The 17049-nt window shown below is 35.1% G+C and overlaps 1 protein-coding gene across 2 annotated transcripts in view; it reads left to right on the plus strand.

Annotated features, from left to right (window-relative positions):
- The window catches only part of ATG5 (autophagy related 5), a 71276-nt gene that overhangs the window by 26445 nt on the left and 27782 nt on the right, over positions 1 to 17049 (plus strand). For both annotated transcript variants that reach the window (XM_021553822.2, XM_021553823.3), the window contains one exon: positions 4149 to 4243. In XM_021553822.2, the coding sequence (XP_021409497.1) occupies positions 4149 to 4243 (95 nt within the window). The remainder of the gene's footprint in view (positions 1 to 4148; positions 4244 to 17049) is intronic.

The following is a 17049-nucleotide window of genomic DNA, read 5'->3' on the forward strand; positions in this document are numbered from 1 at the left end:
GATTGTTTGTGTATGCAGATGTAAAGTATGCTGTAGTGAAGTGCACATGTTGATGGTGAGCACTTGAGCTGTGCCCTTTACCCTCTCGGTGATCCATCCTGTTGTAGCCTCATGTGGGTGAGGGGGACGTGTCTAACTTCAAGATCCATGTGAAATTTCAAGTTGTTTGAAGCGTGACAGCACTTGAGTTTCAGAAAATGACTGTAAGAGGCTAGTATGAGTGAAACTAACTTTTCTGGTTGCCTGAATAACATTTCAGGCTGAGACTCAGGAGCAAAAGGGACCTTAGCCTTTTAGCCCTTAGCTTGAACTAATCTTTAGTTAACACTGCTCAATAGTAAGAGGTTCAGCAGTTGCTGTCTATTAACGACAAAGTATGATGGCATTACCATGAACTTTTTAACATAATGAGGTATAAGTTTGGATTAACTTCAATGACTGGTAAAGGCTCTCCAATCTGGTTTAATGGAGGAAACAACAATTCTCAGTGTTTCCCTGTGTCATTAGTTTTCTTCAGCAGTTTTAATGGATACTTTAAAGGCATGAATAATTTTACCGATAAGTTTCTGAAACCTACATGCATAATGTGGCATACTGTATTTGTAAATTTATGTTTGAGTTTGCTTTGTTGCTTAATAAATTTGTGTACTGAGATTATTGTCATGGGTGACATTAATTTTTTGTAGTTTTGCCAGCTCATAGATTCTGTGCATCTCTGTAGTAGTGAAGGCTGATGTCTGTCTTTTGGGCATTCTGTGACTGGATTTCTAAGCAGTAAATAGTTAATAATAGCAACTTGGCGGATAAATTTCTCAGTTATTTGGTCATTAACTTTCTGATCTTTGACAAAAAATACATAAAGAAATTTTTATATTTCATTTTAGGCAAATTTGTGTAGAATCATCATATCTTGTTTAAGAAATACAATTAGTGGAGTCATATCAAACTTTTATACTGTCACTAATCTCACTTCTGTTCAAATCTTATTGTCATTATTTTAAATATTGTTATTCAGATAGGGATAGCTGCCTTTCGCAAGTACTTTTTTTTTTTTTTTTTTTTTTTTGCTAATACAAAAACTCTAACACTTCAAGCAAGCTGTGAAAAACAAAAGGAACCAGATTTGACTGTTACAGTGGTTTAGATGTCATGCAGACTGCATAAGCTTTTTACGAGGGATGGAGACAAGTGTGTAAAGTGCTTTTACTGATAGGTAGAGAACTCTTCCTTGTTTACTGGCTTGATGAAAACTCAGTTTTGTTTTGATTGTTAAATTTCCAGCCAGTGCCTTCTGTCTTTGTCCTGTCTAGCCAATAAACTAATTAGTTCTTCCAGCTCAGTGTAGCACTAATAGCTTCCTCTAGACTTTGCAAAAATAGGCTACTGATACATAAAAATGAGCAAAGGAAGAATCCTTTCACTTAGGTTTTTAAGGAGATTGGGGTGGATATTTGTCAGTAATTTTGTTTGTTTACTTAAGCTTTTAGTCTTATGGATTCTGTTAAAAGCAGTCACTTTCAGATTTTCTACTTTTGGAGCTTTAGGATTCTGGCACTCAACCCATGCTCTACTAATAAAACTTCTTGCCAGGTCATATATATCAGGTCATATATATGCAAACTGGATGACTTTGTTTTCTCCTTCTTGCTTTAAAACTTTGTCTTACACCCAACTCTGTTTACTGTGGTGAAAATACTGTATCCCTGGAAAGATGTTTGGAGGACAGCAATATAAGGTTGTGAGGAGGAATTTGTTTAGAGGTCTTCAGACAGTGCTGTACACAGTGGAGATCTTAAGATATCTGACTCCATTATGTCTAGCTAAAATTCCTGGGATATCAGGTGGATTGACAGAACATGCTTGATTACAAAATGCAACAAGTTTATAATTCAACTGTTGCAGATTTATCACTGTCATATTTGGAAACCACAGAAACTATTAGAACTTTGAGCAATAGATTGTCTTAAGCTCTGCCTAAGTTGTCAGAGGGGTATACATTTTTAATTGTAACTGCCTTAAATAAGATTACCTGGTTTCTGGCATGTTTTGTAGGAGGTGAGGAAGTGGAAATGAAGAACAGAATTAAGTTAACTACACATTACCACTGTAACTTTTTTTTGTCATCCAGAGCCTACCTTGTTTGCCATATTTGCATGCCACAAGGGTTAATATACTTAATCTTCTGACATAAGTCTTTTTTTTTGTTCATAATTTCTTCTGATCTATAAGATGTGTTGTTAATTTCTGGTGAATTTTGAGAACAGTAAACTGTTCACCTAACATTCCTAATTACAGTTGATATGAGCATCAAACAAGTAAATCAAGTTAATGTTTGTTTTATTTCTGTCCAAGTAGGATGTCTCCAAATATAGAGATTCCTTTTTTAAGTCTGCTGAAGCTCACTAGCTTAAGTAGGTTTGAATTGTTTTGTTTTGTGTATCACCATAGCAGTTTTCTCAAGTGAGTTAGAAGTGGTAATTAGAGTATAAATCTATCAGTGCCTACTGTGGAATGCCTGTTCACCCATCTATAGTGAAAGCTACAAGTCATTCTGAGTTCTGCCTCCAAGCAAAAAGAAAGCATGCTAAATCTTCACCTACCCTCTGAAAGAGTTCCTGAGGAGGAGGCAGTCATCCTTTGTGTTGGACATTTTAAGACTAAACCTCTGACTCTGTAGACTGGGGTTCCCAAATGTGGGATTGTTTGATTACAGTCTGCTCCAAGGTTGTCACTGTCACTCCCAGCCCCGTGAATGATTGGGTAACACCCTGGATCCAGGCAGCTCCTCATGCCGGGCAGGTGCCTGCCTGGTGGTGCTGACTGTGGCTCAGGTAAGTGCCTGTCAAGAGGCACTTGCTGCTAATCAGGAAACAAGGGTGTGGAAGTACTTTTCTCAGATAAGTATCAGGAAATGCTGCTACAGCATACCTGGCAGGAGTTTGTTCCCATTTTCTTGGAAACTCCTGCCTTGTATTGCATTCAGTCAGGAAAAGCAATGTATTCTAAATCCTGCAGTATATACTAACCTGTGCCTTTTAGTGCACTGACAGGCATCTGTACTGTGTGCTGGAGTGAAGCTCATTTGCTGCACTTGCTTTAAGTGTAATCAACACTTCTGGAAGCAGGAAGAACCTTTGTCCTGTGAACACATTTCTGAATTTTACCTTGCTTCACTGGGGCTGAATTTTGTAATGGGTATATTCTGTAAGAGGCAGCTTCTTGAGACTTGGCAGAACATTGTTTTGAGGAGAGAAAATTGGAGACTATGTGTTCCTTCTGTGGAAACATCCACTGTATTTGGTGTCCTGGGAAAGTTAGGGCCTATAAGGAATTTGATCTCTTGCTCTTCCCCTTCTAAAGCTGTCTTCTTCAGTAAGGCTAGCAGCAGCTTTATTCATGTTAGCTCTTTGTATTTCTTTCTATCACTTGTGGTGTTATTTGCTTCGTTTGAATAATTGATTTGCATGTATAAAAGCCTTTATTACTCTTTAACCTATGCTGTCAATAGTACATTTTAAATGTAATAAACTATTTAGTTTTCGTAATGTCTGAACAGCATGAAATGGATAATAACAAAAATGTGTTACAAGTGTAAACTTGTATTTTTAGGTCGTGTCATGAATCTGGAAGTATATTTTCTCATTATATCATGCATCATTGCAGATTATTTTAAGATCTACATATCCAAATGTAAACCACTGAAGGAGTATTTCTCTTGCTTTAGTTTCTTTATACTTTATACCCACTGTTCAGTTATAGCTAAGAACAATAAGATGTTTTTAGCACACTGTGAGACAGTATGGACCAGTAGCAGCAGGGAGTGGAGAAATAGGTACTGTTAGTTGAGGTAATGAAATCCATAATTTATAGCCAAATATTTCCTTAACAATGGGAGATAAGATATGAGTTAAAGTTGCTTTCTCTTTCAGTTCAATAAATCACCACATCACTGTTTTCATAGGAGAATGCATATTACCTACCTTTGGCTTCAGGCTAAATAGGTATAAGAAATGTGGGGAAAATTAATTCATACAGGTTAAACTTCTATAAGAAAAGTTTGCATGTTTTTCCAGTTGTGTCTCATTTACTTTTTTAGGCTGAAAAAAAAATGTTATGGATATTGACAAAGTCTAATTTTACCTTCACAGATAAATTTGAGCAGTTTTGGGCAATAAATCGAAAACTCATGGAGTATCCTCCAGAAGATAATGGATTTCGATATATCCCATTTAGAATTTATCAGGTAAGAGACAATAAAATAAAATCATACTCTTCCACTGAGGTGTCATATTTTGTAATCTGTTTTCAGAATTATGTTTCCTTTTCTAGCATTATGGCCCAACTTTGCATGCTCATTTTTGCTGGACCCTTGAGTTGTATGGGTTAGCAGGCAAAATAAACTGTACTTATTCTAATAGGTAATTAAAATTTATTATGTTGCAAGTGTGTGATACTTGAGAATGTGCTACATCTGGTGTAGATGATGTTTGTCCATTCTTTTTTAAAAAACAGTCCAACAACCTAATTCTGTTACTTAAAATAGCTACTAACTATGGAGAATGCTTTAGATGCAAAATGCCCTATGAAAGATCTGAGCCAAACACTTTAAGAGCAACACTTTTCCCTCAACTACTGTATGGGCTTATTTTTGTAGGCATTTTAAGGTGGAAGTAATGGCAAAGGTCTTGCATCTAGTTAATTCTTTTGTCTTGTAGTTGTTTACTTACATCCCAAAACTAGCTTTGGATGTGGGGTTTTCTCCTGTTTTAATTCACCAGCACTTTATTTTTCTCAGCATTTTGTTTGGGGACATATTCCTTGGAATCCTTATATTTTTTTCTTATCCTAAGGACATCTCCTTAGTTTTTATAGCATTAAAGTCACAATGAAGTTTGGAATTATGTATGGTTAAAAGCTTATACAAAAATTTATGTAGCCTCTCTGTAAATTAAACAGTTGTGCTCTGTTAAAATGTTTCACTCTATTTATATTTAAATTTTGTACCAACAGGTATGAAAATTATGTCCTTTATTCTGATAGTACTCTGTAACAGGTTATAATGACCACAGAAGCCTATACAGACTTGCAGTGGAACTGGATGTAATGTTAGATGTAAGACATTTACTGTCATAATGAAACTTAGATTGAGAACGGAAGTCAGTTATTTTGTCAGAGATCACAGCAGATGGCAACGTTTGTATAAGAATCAAAAAATATGTATCAGGAAAAGTAGTACTCACAGCATTTGTTTGGTTGGTGACTAAGTTATTTGCTTGTTCTCTGATAGGTGTGGGGTTTTTTAAAGTCTTTTCATAGAAATCACGTAAATGGGTTTGCAAAAAAGAGGTTTTGCTCTCTGAATAGGTCTCAGATCTTTAGGGCATGAGGGAAGATTTCTATGATACACATGATTTCAAGCTAATAAAGCTTTTTAAAAATAAATAAATCAATAACATCTATCACTTGAACCAGTAGTACTTATCTTGATAAATACAATAAAAAAGTAGTACTTACTTTTTTTATTGGAAGCCCTTACGTGCTATAGTTTAAACCCAAAATATCTGAGAATTGAAGACCAAACACAAATAAAGATGTTGCTGAGACAACCTTTGAGAAGGTTGGTATATGTTATTTTCAGTAATGCTGCTCTTAGCATTTCTGAATATTTCCAGTCTTTTTAAAAATGTGGGTGCAAATGTCTCTAGCTTTTTCATTTGGTTTGTTAGTGTGTGTAGTGATTACTGCTCTATGTGTTTAAAGGAATTTTCAGAAAGCCTTAGAAAGGGTGAGATTATCATTTAATTGCAAACAAGGAGTTAGTGACAAACTTGCATATGGAAAAATAACTGATTCTAAAGTGTTCTTCAGATGCATTTAACCCTTACCCTGAATGCATTTAATTTCCATTAGTGCTGGTAGGAGACCTCTTGGCATTCTAATTGGTTGCTTGTGTATCTCTGCATAAACACCTGAGATTTAACCTGAGTTTATGTTGCAGTGGATATTTATTCCCTGTGTGTCTTCACACAGTGTTCTTGTAAGTACTAAAGAATGTACAAATGGATGGCAGGAAATGAGGCATTGCCTTCAATGGGAAGCATTCCTCCTTGTATTCTCCATACCTTCTATTATGCCAAATTATTAGAAGGAAATTCTATGAAGGGAACTTTCTTCTTTTTGGCAGTAGGAGGTGGATGAATTTGTTTTCCTTCAAAAAATTGTATTAGATTATGATACCAAGTAAGAAAAACCAGTCTCGGCTGCAATTAAATGTGAATTGGCAAAGTTGCTGCAGAAAGAATGCATTAAATAAAGTGATTTGATACATCTTTTTCACTGAAGAATTCATTATTTAAAAAACTCAAAAACTCTTTTGGTTGAAAAGTTTGTCTACTAAAATACATTTCTAAAGAATAATATGAATCATACCTTGTGTGGTGACCAAATCTGATGAAGTGTGTGGGAGAAAGAAATGACAAAAATATGAACATCATACTTGGGTAAGTCAGAACTAAACTAACCACAGGTAATTTTAAAAACCCTTGTCCAGCACCTCTTCTTTGAAGTATAACAGCTAAGATTGGACCAGAATCCTGGAATCTACAGTAGATTATGAAAAAGAAAAAAGGTTGAGAATCACTAAGGATCAACTTGTTGGCAATTTTTAGTGAAGATATTTTGGTGTTTTTATTGCCAGCTGTCTCTCATATTCTGTTAACTGTGTCATATGGAACTTGAACCAGATAAACCTTTGACATAGGTGGAAACTTTTTCTACCAGAGACAGTTTAAAAATAATACTATATTTTTGTGGTACTTTTAATTCGATGTGTCAAAAAAGAAGTTCCCCCACTTCATCTCTTCACAGGTGTAAGCTACTTTGTCTTCAACTGACAGGTGCACAAAAGCTTTTTTGCTTTTTTATCTGATAGTACTGTAGAATTGAGTGTGAGTGCTTTTTGCACTTGTTCTTTAATGGCAAGAAAGAAAATAATAGTAATGTTTTGAGAATATTTTGAATTCAAGGTGTCAAGCTTTTTATGTCTGACTCTAGAGCTAGTTTGGCTTGTGGAATTTCCCCCTGTGTTTATAAGACCAGCTGATGTTTCACAGTCTAATTGAACAAACTGGCTGATAGATGACAGGAAGTTTTCATCAGTCTTTGGCTCCAGGCACTGTGACAGGGCATATTAGTCAGGAGAGGAGTCTCTACGTGCTGATAGAGACTGCTCTGATGAACTGCTGCTTGCTGTGGGAGCATTCTGAGTCTCAGCTGTTGTGCACTTAACTTGTAGTCACTCCCCAGTTTTTGTTTCTTGCTTTCTCCCCATGTCATGCTCAACCACTTCATGCTTTTCTGTGGAGTCTGCCCTCTGATTGTGTGGGATTTAAATCTGTATATTGTATTTCATTCTTGTGATTAAAATTACAAAAGTATTGGAAGGCAAGTGAATGAAAACTCTTCATGCCGAGTTCTCTGGAGTTTTTGTAGAGTTGCAATTGCTTGAGGCAGGCTGGCTGTTTTGTGTTTGCCATCCCAATGAGGGATGATCTACGATTGTTTGTGTTTTCCTTTATTTGGTATTGAATGAGCATTTCCTTTACTTCCATTTTCTAAGGGTTTTGATTAGTTTATTAATTTTATTGCTTATAATTACACACTAGGCCTTAACTTTGAACTGATTTTCCTATCATAAGTCCCTTAAGATGTTGAGATTTAGTTGTGCAGTTACAGATTGTGAGGGTGTTTATCTTCCTTTGGAACAAGTGAAGTTCTCCATACTTAATAATATATAAGTTAAATTCAACATTTGCTCTTTATATCAAAGCTGAAGTATTGAGATGTATAAGTCAACATAAATGTTTACCATTACCTGTCCTCTAAAACTGGGAGTGGGAAATAAAATATTTTAAGACATTATTAATATCTGTTGCAACAAGCTCAAGCATGGCCATTTCCAAGCAATTGAAGACTGTTTCATCCATATTTCCATGTTAATTGGCAGAGCTCAGATAAGCAATTGCAAAACCCATTGCAAGTATGCAAATCAACAACACAATTTGGCCCATATTATGATAACTATTTAAAAATCTGGTCAAAAGAGATTGTTTGGAAAGATACTGGGTCTAATGGTAGAGTTTTCAAGTAATAATAAATCTGCCTTTTAATGCTAGTAGATTATTAAATTTGTTGTTGTTGTTGCTGTTGAAAGTCTCCATTGCATTTCAAGTCTGAAATTTGCCTGACTTCAGTTTCTAGGTTCTGTTTTGCTTTACCCCAGTTTAAAGTCACTGACTTTCTGACCTCCCATATTCACTTATCGGTTGGTATCAGGAGCTTTCTTTGCTACACTGAATCAATTGAGCTTTTTAAGCCTCTTGTCATGAGACTTTCTTATCAGTCCTGAAGTTGATTTTTAGTTATCTTTTCAAATGCTGGCTGATAGTTTGATAATCCTCAAGATTAGTATTGAGGTTAGGGAGACATAAAGGACAAAAATAAAGTTAATTTTTATAAGATATTAAACCAAAATGCTTCAAGCATTGGTGGAATACAGGTGAAGGTAGTTGCTACTTGAAACTTCAGATCTGAAAAATGTTATGAAAGAAGTTGCAATGCAATACCTGGTCAAGGAAGATACGTAGAAAATATGTTGCCGACCTGAAGAGGGCAACACAACACAGCAAGTTTCAGCATTTTGTTGGCTATTGTAGAATGCTCTTGAACAGACCTGTGTGCATTATCTTAATTTTTTATTATTTATTAGAAATGACGCTTTCATAAAGGACATGCTGAAAATAGACAATTTGTTTCTTAAAAACTTCCTTTTACAAGGAAGAAGTTTGAGTGAATAGGAAAATCATGTGAAATGGTGATTTGTGTAACAGCTGGCCTCAGCTGACTTTCTGTGCTGAAGAGAAACAAAGTTTTTCTAATAACTGATGGTTCAGTACTAAAGAAACAGTAGCACACTTTCACCAGTTTTAAATTTCTTCAAAATGATAGCTTTATGAATAAGAAAGTTTAAAAGCTTTATTTGGTAAATATTTTTCCTCATGCCTCATGATTGGAGAGGGGGAAGAGAAAGAAACACTTCTATTTAGTATTGCACAGGGGCAGTGTGATCCTTAAATACTTGTTTTCTGAACTGGCTTGTTTTGTTCTGTGCTGAAAGTAATAGCAATTTGACTTGTTCTCACCTTGAGTTGAAGGTCACTGTCACCGCAGTTCCACCACAGGTTCTGTAATTGCATAAGCTTTTCTTATGCATCACAGTGCACAGTGAAATGAGCTGGCTCAAACCCGTGCTGCTAAAGATGACTTTTTAAACATATTCTATGTTAAGGAGTGCTCATGCAGCTCTTTTGAAAGACTTCAGGAGCCCATGTGCGAGTTCAGCCTTGTGCCTTTAAGAATCTTAGTACAGCATGGGAGCTGTCAATCAAAGTTTCAAAGAAAAAATCTTAGATGATAAATTGTATTTGTTGTCAAAACGTGACTAAAGTTTCCTTAAATATGCCCAAGTTGCCTGTAAAACTGTCAATCTGCCTAGTTCAAAGCTATTGTAAAAGTTGCACAGTGCTCAGGGAAGGAGATGGAGCTATAAAACCTCGATTTGGGTTGATTCTCAGCTGTGGTTGAGCTCTGGATGGTTTTAAGCTAGTTCAGGCCTGTCACTAGGAGCTGCAGTAATTCTTCCGGGTTGAGTGTAGATGTAGCTTGTATACAATGAATAAAGTAGTTTTGCTTGTATGAGAAACAGTTTGTTGAGGTTCTGAGTTACATTATACCTAGTTTTAAAAAAAATTAGGGATATACTAAATTCTGCATACTGGGAGTAAAATGGGTAGTATTTTTTTTTAAATCCTTTTTTAATCTTGCAATACTTAAGTTATTTGTAAATCCCCAAGAATCTAAGTATATGAAAAACCAGTAGAATCCTACTAAATTAATAAATTAAGCCAAAGTACATCTTGAATTACAATGGAATAATAAACACTTCTTGTGGGGGGAAGAAAGTCCATTGGCAATTTGAAAATGCCTTAAATCTTATCTCTTATGCACCCCCCAATTACAAATTGGCAGCAACTTTTTAACCAATTGGTATTGTATAAAACTCTTCAATTGCTGTCTTTTCTTTGAATTCTCTTATGATAATGGAGTTGAGTGTAAATAAGTTTGGGTAAGTGTTCAAGTTTGAATTTAAACCATGAGAATGTAGCTCCCTAAACTGTTTCATTAAAGTGGTAACCTTGTATATTTATATATCATCCTAAATTTGTTAGGAAACTTAGTGTATGTATGCAATTTTTTTTAAATTGCTCTTTTTACCTCAACCTTGAATCTTTATTCTTAAGAATGTCAATACATTGAGAGGCTGTGATGAAGACAATGAATGAAACTGAATTCAGTTGAGTTGGCTCTGTGTAAGGTTACTTGCAGATATTATAGTTTAATTTCAGTGTTCTTTAGTATATTGCTGCCTTTCCTCATTAAAGCTGATCGCTTTACGTTTCCATTTCACTTGCTGCAGTCAACGCAAAGAGATTTGCCACTTTCATCACATATTTTGTAATGTGGGCATGTGCTTATGCTGTGGGAAAAGGGACTTTGCCTACCTGAAGCCGACCTGGAGCTGTATTTCCTAGAGATTGGCTATTGTACTCTGATGTAGTAGCAAAATTTTTAAAAAATAGTTGGTGAGCTGCTTTCCTCAGAAAAAGTGGAAAAGCTGATATGTAATTTTTTTCTTCAGAGAAATGAGGAATGTCATCTTCAAGGGTTATTTCTGTGGCTGTGCAGCATAAGCAATGCCCATAGAACTAAGCCTAGCTATCTCTTGATGCTGATGTAAAACTCTCCAGAGATGAAAGCCACAGACAGTACCTGTTTTGACTTACCAATATCAGCATTCCACCTTTACTTCTTTTTAAATAAAATAGGTGACTAAAACAGGTTAACTTTTGCACAGAATTGAGGATTAGAAAATACAGAAAGTGTTCTCTTTTTTTGAAAGTACTGAGACTTCTATTTGCATTTTCCAGAAGAGTAAAAGCAAATTCTCTACAGGTAAATGTGGAATGGAACAAACCTATGAGGAAGTGGGATATCATACCACACTCTAGAAATACAATATGAATTAGCAAACAATTTTTTAAAATTTTTCTGCCCTTGATTATTGGAGCTCCTTTTAGTTAATCATTACTGTAGAAAGCTACAGCAAATTATTGGATTTAATGGTTTGAAGTAGCATGAAAGAGATTTTTGAGATATTGTATACTTTACTGCTCTTCAGCAAGTAATGTAGTGTTTGATTTTGTGGATGTAAATCCATTTCTAAAGTTGTTTGATAGGTAGTCAGTGTTCAATTACTCAATTTTTAAGTGAGGCTTAGGTCTGCATTTGCATATAAAGCGCTTCAGCTGTGAAGAGCACTATAGTTTTGTTGTCCCTAACTCTTCAGTTATCTTGATATTTTACCAGCTACAAATACAAATTATTTCCTGGGAAGGAAATGTATTACTTTGAGGCCATGCTTTTATTGTAGGTGTGTTTGTCTTCTCAAGGCTCAACAAAACTGCCTCTTGAAGCTGTTTTTTGTATTTAGTCTCTGCTATTTCTGGCTGTGTGATGGTTGCCTCCTGTCTGCTCTGTGTGTTTCAAGTGTTGACTTTGTTCTGCTTCTAGGACCTGTCCAATTCACCTGATGTTAAGTAATTCAAATCCAGCTGTTCAAAGAATACAGTGCTACTTTCCCTGCACAAGAAAATTTAATAGATAATTGGAAAGACGAGGCAACAGCCAGAATGTGATTCAGCCATGCTTGTTAGGCATTTTGAGTGATACTTCTGCAACATTTTGTATGGAATTGGAACCTTTGGCAATAAATACTCTTGTTAAAAATGACCCACAAGGTACAAAAGGACCTTAGCAGTGGGACCTATGACAGGGAAGGTAAATTGTATCCTGGGCTGCTGTAGGATGAGAGGTGTCAACACCTTGAGGGAAATGATCCCTCCAGTCTACTCAACACTGGTGAGACCGCACCTGGAATCAAGTTTTGGGCTCTTCAGTTCAAGAGAGACATGGAGCTATGGGATGAGAGTACTGTAAAGGACCACTGAGAGGAAATAGTGAATCTAACATCAAAGGTGAAAAAAGGCTCTGGGAGCCAGGGCTGTTCAATCTAGAGAAGAAAAGATTTGGGGGTAGGGAGATCTCATCAATGTATATAAATATCTGTCTGAACATCAGAAAGTATTTTGAGTGCAGAAAAGTGTAGACAACATGATGCATCTACACAAACACTTACAGAAACTTAAGCAATGTCTTCAGTTGTGAAGTGTCCCAATGCACTCAGGCCATTAAATTTTTAATCCGTTTGTTAAGCGGTGCTTTCTAACTACACATACCTTTTTCAGATAATTAGAACATGTGGTGGGACATTAACTTTCAAATGTTTTATATGGTTCTAATTACTCATTTTGTTGCTATTACGTTAAATTTTTTCTAAAATATTGTAAGGAAGCATTCTCTGCCAGTTCAAATAATATTGAGAAGGGTGATATTTTAAATGGTTCTTTAATCTTTTTTAGGATGAGCAAGTAATTGCCCTCAACAATGTAAGGGAGAATTAACTGAAATAGTTGCCATATTTCTCTGTAGGTTTATAATGATAAACTAGTGTTGGTTATGTACAAAGTTAGGACAGAACTGCAATTGCTTCATAAGTATGCTTTGTTTAATGAAAGGCATCAAGGAAGACACAAGTTGTCCATGAGTGATTAGGAGAATAGTCCTTAACCATTCATGATCAAAAATGGTTCAATATTATTGTCTAGACATAACTGTAATAAGCTCTACTACATAAAATTTTAACCTTATTCCAGATGTGTTTATAATTCTGGTTGTGGCTTTAATTTGACTACAGTTTTGGCTAAGATACTAGATAATTTTAGCATTATTACTTGCATCAATTCTTGACATAATACTTGCCACATGTTATGGGGGCCATTGTTAAGTTCTGTTAAAGCTTCCACCAAGAAAACACATCATGTAATTCATCTTGCTTTTAAACCAGTGATCATTTACGTTCAACACCACCTAAATGTTTTTCAGTTTGTTTAATATTTTTAGGAGTGCTTTCAAGAATAACAGAATTTTCACTCCACTTGATGTTGTGATTCCTTGACACATATGATTGATATGATGATTACCTCCTCATCTAAGGAGTTTTATAGAGGTATCATTATAGACTTACACATTTAGCATGAACATATTAAAGCATATGTGCATGCATTCATAGAATCATCTTCAGCTTCAATCTAGTGATAAACTTCTGCACTACTAATTCAGGAGTTAATGTAATTAAATGTATAACGTGTAGCCTGTTTGTGGAATCTTTTTTTGGTCATTGTTGTTTCAGGCCTCTCAAAAATATTAGGGAGTGCAAAATTCCTGTTCATCATGATTAAGACCTTCAATTCAATGAGGAAACCAAAGAGTCCTTTTTGCAGCATATAACTGTAGAAATTCTGATGCAAACTCCAAAATAGGTGAAAGAATTAATTTTTTTTTCATATGTTAAACTCAGGTATATATGTTGTAATTTTTGCAGCCACTGAAAATGTCTAATTTATTAGAGAAATTTAAAATGTAGTATGGGAAAAATGGGTATTTTGATTTAATACATTTGTTGATTTTATAGCTAGTCCTGCAACTCACAGCACGTCCTGTCAGTTACTCAATTTTTGTGGTAATTCTGGGTAGGTGTGTTGAGAATGTCTACTGTTCTTTTTGTCTTCTGTGTTTTTACGTGTTGGATGTATAAAAGCATTACTTGCTTCTTTTATTAAAAGTACTTAATTCTGTTTTATATTGAGTTGCACCTTTTTCTCTGATCAATGATGTGATGTTGCAGATAACCAGTTCAAAATTTTGCATGCTAACAAAAGCAATGCCAGCCTTATTCAAAGCACACAAAATCATAACTAGAACATCTACTTGGTGGACTTTGCAGAGACTGAAGAAATACTAGAAATAGTCTTTTTTTTTTTTTAATGTTGTTCCAGTCCCAACATCTTAAAGGGTAAATGAAATAGAAAAATTATCAAAGGTATAGAATGAAGCAGTGAGTTGTCTGGGAGAAGCTCTCTATTGCTTGGAAGATTTGAAGAGGAGAGGAGAAATAGATTACAGGATAAAGACATACTGCATTGGTGTGTTTTATGCCTCTTGTAATAGAAGCTCAAAATATTAATGAAGTTTGAAAGGTGACAGATTTCAAATAAATAAAACAAGATCATTTTTGTGTGTACTTCAGCTTGTTGAACTGAAAATCATCTTTATGAAAGAGATTGAAGTTTCTTTAAAGGTTTTTTTAAAAGGAAAGAAACAAAACAACAAAAATCACATTAACTCCCACCCAGAAACATTTTTGTACCTTCTCCACAATTAAATACTCAATGAATCAGTCTAATATTAAGCAAAAAGAGGTCAAATCCTGAAATTTCAACAAAACCCCAACATTTCAGCACCAGTGAAAGAACAGTATTTCAGATGGGGATTTGCAGTGTCTTGCTTTTGGACAGGCATGGTGTTGTGATGGTTCTGTGACTACAGCAACTCATCAGCTATTCAGTTAGAATCTCAATTGTGCATTGAGATTCTTAATTGAAAACATTTCTACAAAGTAGAATACATCTAAAATATATAGAAAAATATATTTTAGCAAATATTTGCATAATTTTATTTTCAGGGACTATTTAATTTTCCTGTTGCTTCTTTTTTACATAAAGTAACTTGCATTATTTTGCAAACTCTTGTTACTTCTAAAGCTTCTTGATAACTTTAGATAGATAACTTTAATCTTGCTCACTCTGGTATTTTGTTTTCTTGGTTGAGTTTAAGTGAATTTAAACAAAATGGTTCTATGAAATTAAGAGAGCTTTTTTTAATGTAAAGTTGTTCATTACAATGCAGCACAGACTATGAATTTTGACAAGTTACTGAAAATATGATGGAATATGTAGGGAGGTCTCAGCTTTTATTGTTTTAGGTTGCCAGCCTATAGACATGTGGGGATTGTAAGAAATACTTTTTTTACTTTGTGGTTTCAGTATGTATGGTAACTTTTATTTGTTTGAATATTGAGGAGCAGCTGAGTGTTTAGGCAGAAAATCCAAATCCCTTCCTCTTCATGAAAATAGTGGTAACTGTGATTTTTCCAGATTAAAACTCAGTGGTTTGTGAGTTGTGTTTTTCATTTTAAGATGCATCCTGTATAAAGTATCTGACTAATTAAATTGTGGATTTCATGCAGTGTTTGGTGTTGTGTTGATTCTGAAAAGGACCAGGCGAGCTGACAACTTTTTTTTTCCCAGATGATAGGGAAGAAAGAGTTACATTTGTTAGCATAGTATGTGACTGTATAGGTTGTCTGTGATCCTGTGAAGCTTTGCACTGTATTAAAGGGCCTCTTAAAACTTGCCCTCACCTATAACTCTTCTCAATGCCAGTATTTCTGAACAGATAACTTTAATCTTTCTCACTGTGGTGTAATTTGTTTTCACCCTCACTCTCCTATCATTAAGTCAGGGCTTAAACTTTCTTTTAAAAAGAGTAAAATATTAATTTGTTTTGAAATAATGAGATTTAAGTTGAGTGATTGTCTTCATATGCTCATATACTTGAAGGCATTTTCTCTGGAGAGGCTAGCAATTACTGATTGACTTTCACCTGTTTTATCTGGAAATGCATCTGGAATCCTGAACTGCTCACAGCTACATGGAAGCTACACTGTAAAATAAAAAAAAATTTTAAATTCCAAATTTCAGTTGAAGGTATGATCATTTTAGCTGGCAAAATTGTAGACATTGTATGAATATTTCCTTTAGATCTGGTGTAGATTATTTAAAATCATTATTCGTTATGCAGTGGGTTGATTGCAGGTACTACTTTTTCTCATGATTGATTAAGCAAATATTGTACAAAACACAACATTATATAAGCAGCTATTCATGGGGCCTGTTCCTTCATGTCTTCTCGTAGTAAATGGAATCATAGAATAGTTTGGAATAGAGTTGGAAGGGGCCTTTCAGAGGTCATCGAGCCTGACCCATGTGCCATGGGCAGGGACATCTTGCACTAAACCATGTTGGCTCAAAGCCCCATCCGGCCTGGCCAGGACTCGCGGGGATGGTGATACTGGAGTAGAAGGTTGTAGTCAAGCTGGTCTTGTATTGCTAGACTTGAAGGGTGGTGGCAAGGTTTTCTAAAACTATGCTCCTGTATGACTAAGATACTTTGAAAAGTTATCTTATAAATATTTTGGAATGTAGGATGGGACTTTTCTTTTGATTCTTTTAATGCGTAAAACATCTGCTACGTGTGAGGGAAGAAGTGTGTAAGCATCTTGGGGTAATACTCTGCCTGTAGGATTAGATTTGTGAACCACAGTCTTTGTATAAACAATATGCAGTTACTTTTATCATTTTAACATTGATGAAGACCAGTGATTTTTATTTACTTTACCACATCTGTGTTGCTTAACACTTAAAATGCAAAATTGAATTCATTTTCTATAATGTTTCATGATAGCAGCTAAGGATATTGTTTGCAGCAGTCAGCAACTATGTGGGAGACTTGAGAAATACAACTTTAGCTTTTCCCTCTTGGCATTAAATTATTATAGCTGGGGAAAAAATTGTTCTTAATTTATTAATAAATAATGAGAAATTGCAGTACACACTTGGGAAATTCTTACCATAAAATTCTGTTGATGATAACAAGCTTTGACTGCATACTTCTGTTTATTTCTACTTCTGCTACTTCAGGCATTAAGCACTTGGGAGTTATGACTGGGCTCCTGTGAATATCCAATTATTTTTAAAAACTAAACCTGTACAAAATTGTTTTGACTAAAACAATGTTTTAGAGGGATAGTCCCTCTGAAAGGATTGAAAGGAGCAATAGTTTGTATTGTTTGTTCCTCAATGCAGGGCACATCAACTGTTTTTGGGATTTAGCTGCTAGCAGAAAATTGTCAGC

Source organism: Lonchura striata, chromosome 3 (assembly GCF_046129695.1).
Source record: "Lonchura striata isolate bLonStr1 chromosome 3, bLonStr1.mat, whole genome shotgun sequence".
Classification (NCBI taxonomy): Eukaryota; Metazoa; Chordata; class Aves; order Passeriformes; family Estrildidae; genus Lonchura; species Lonchura striata.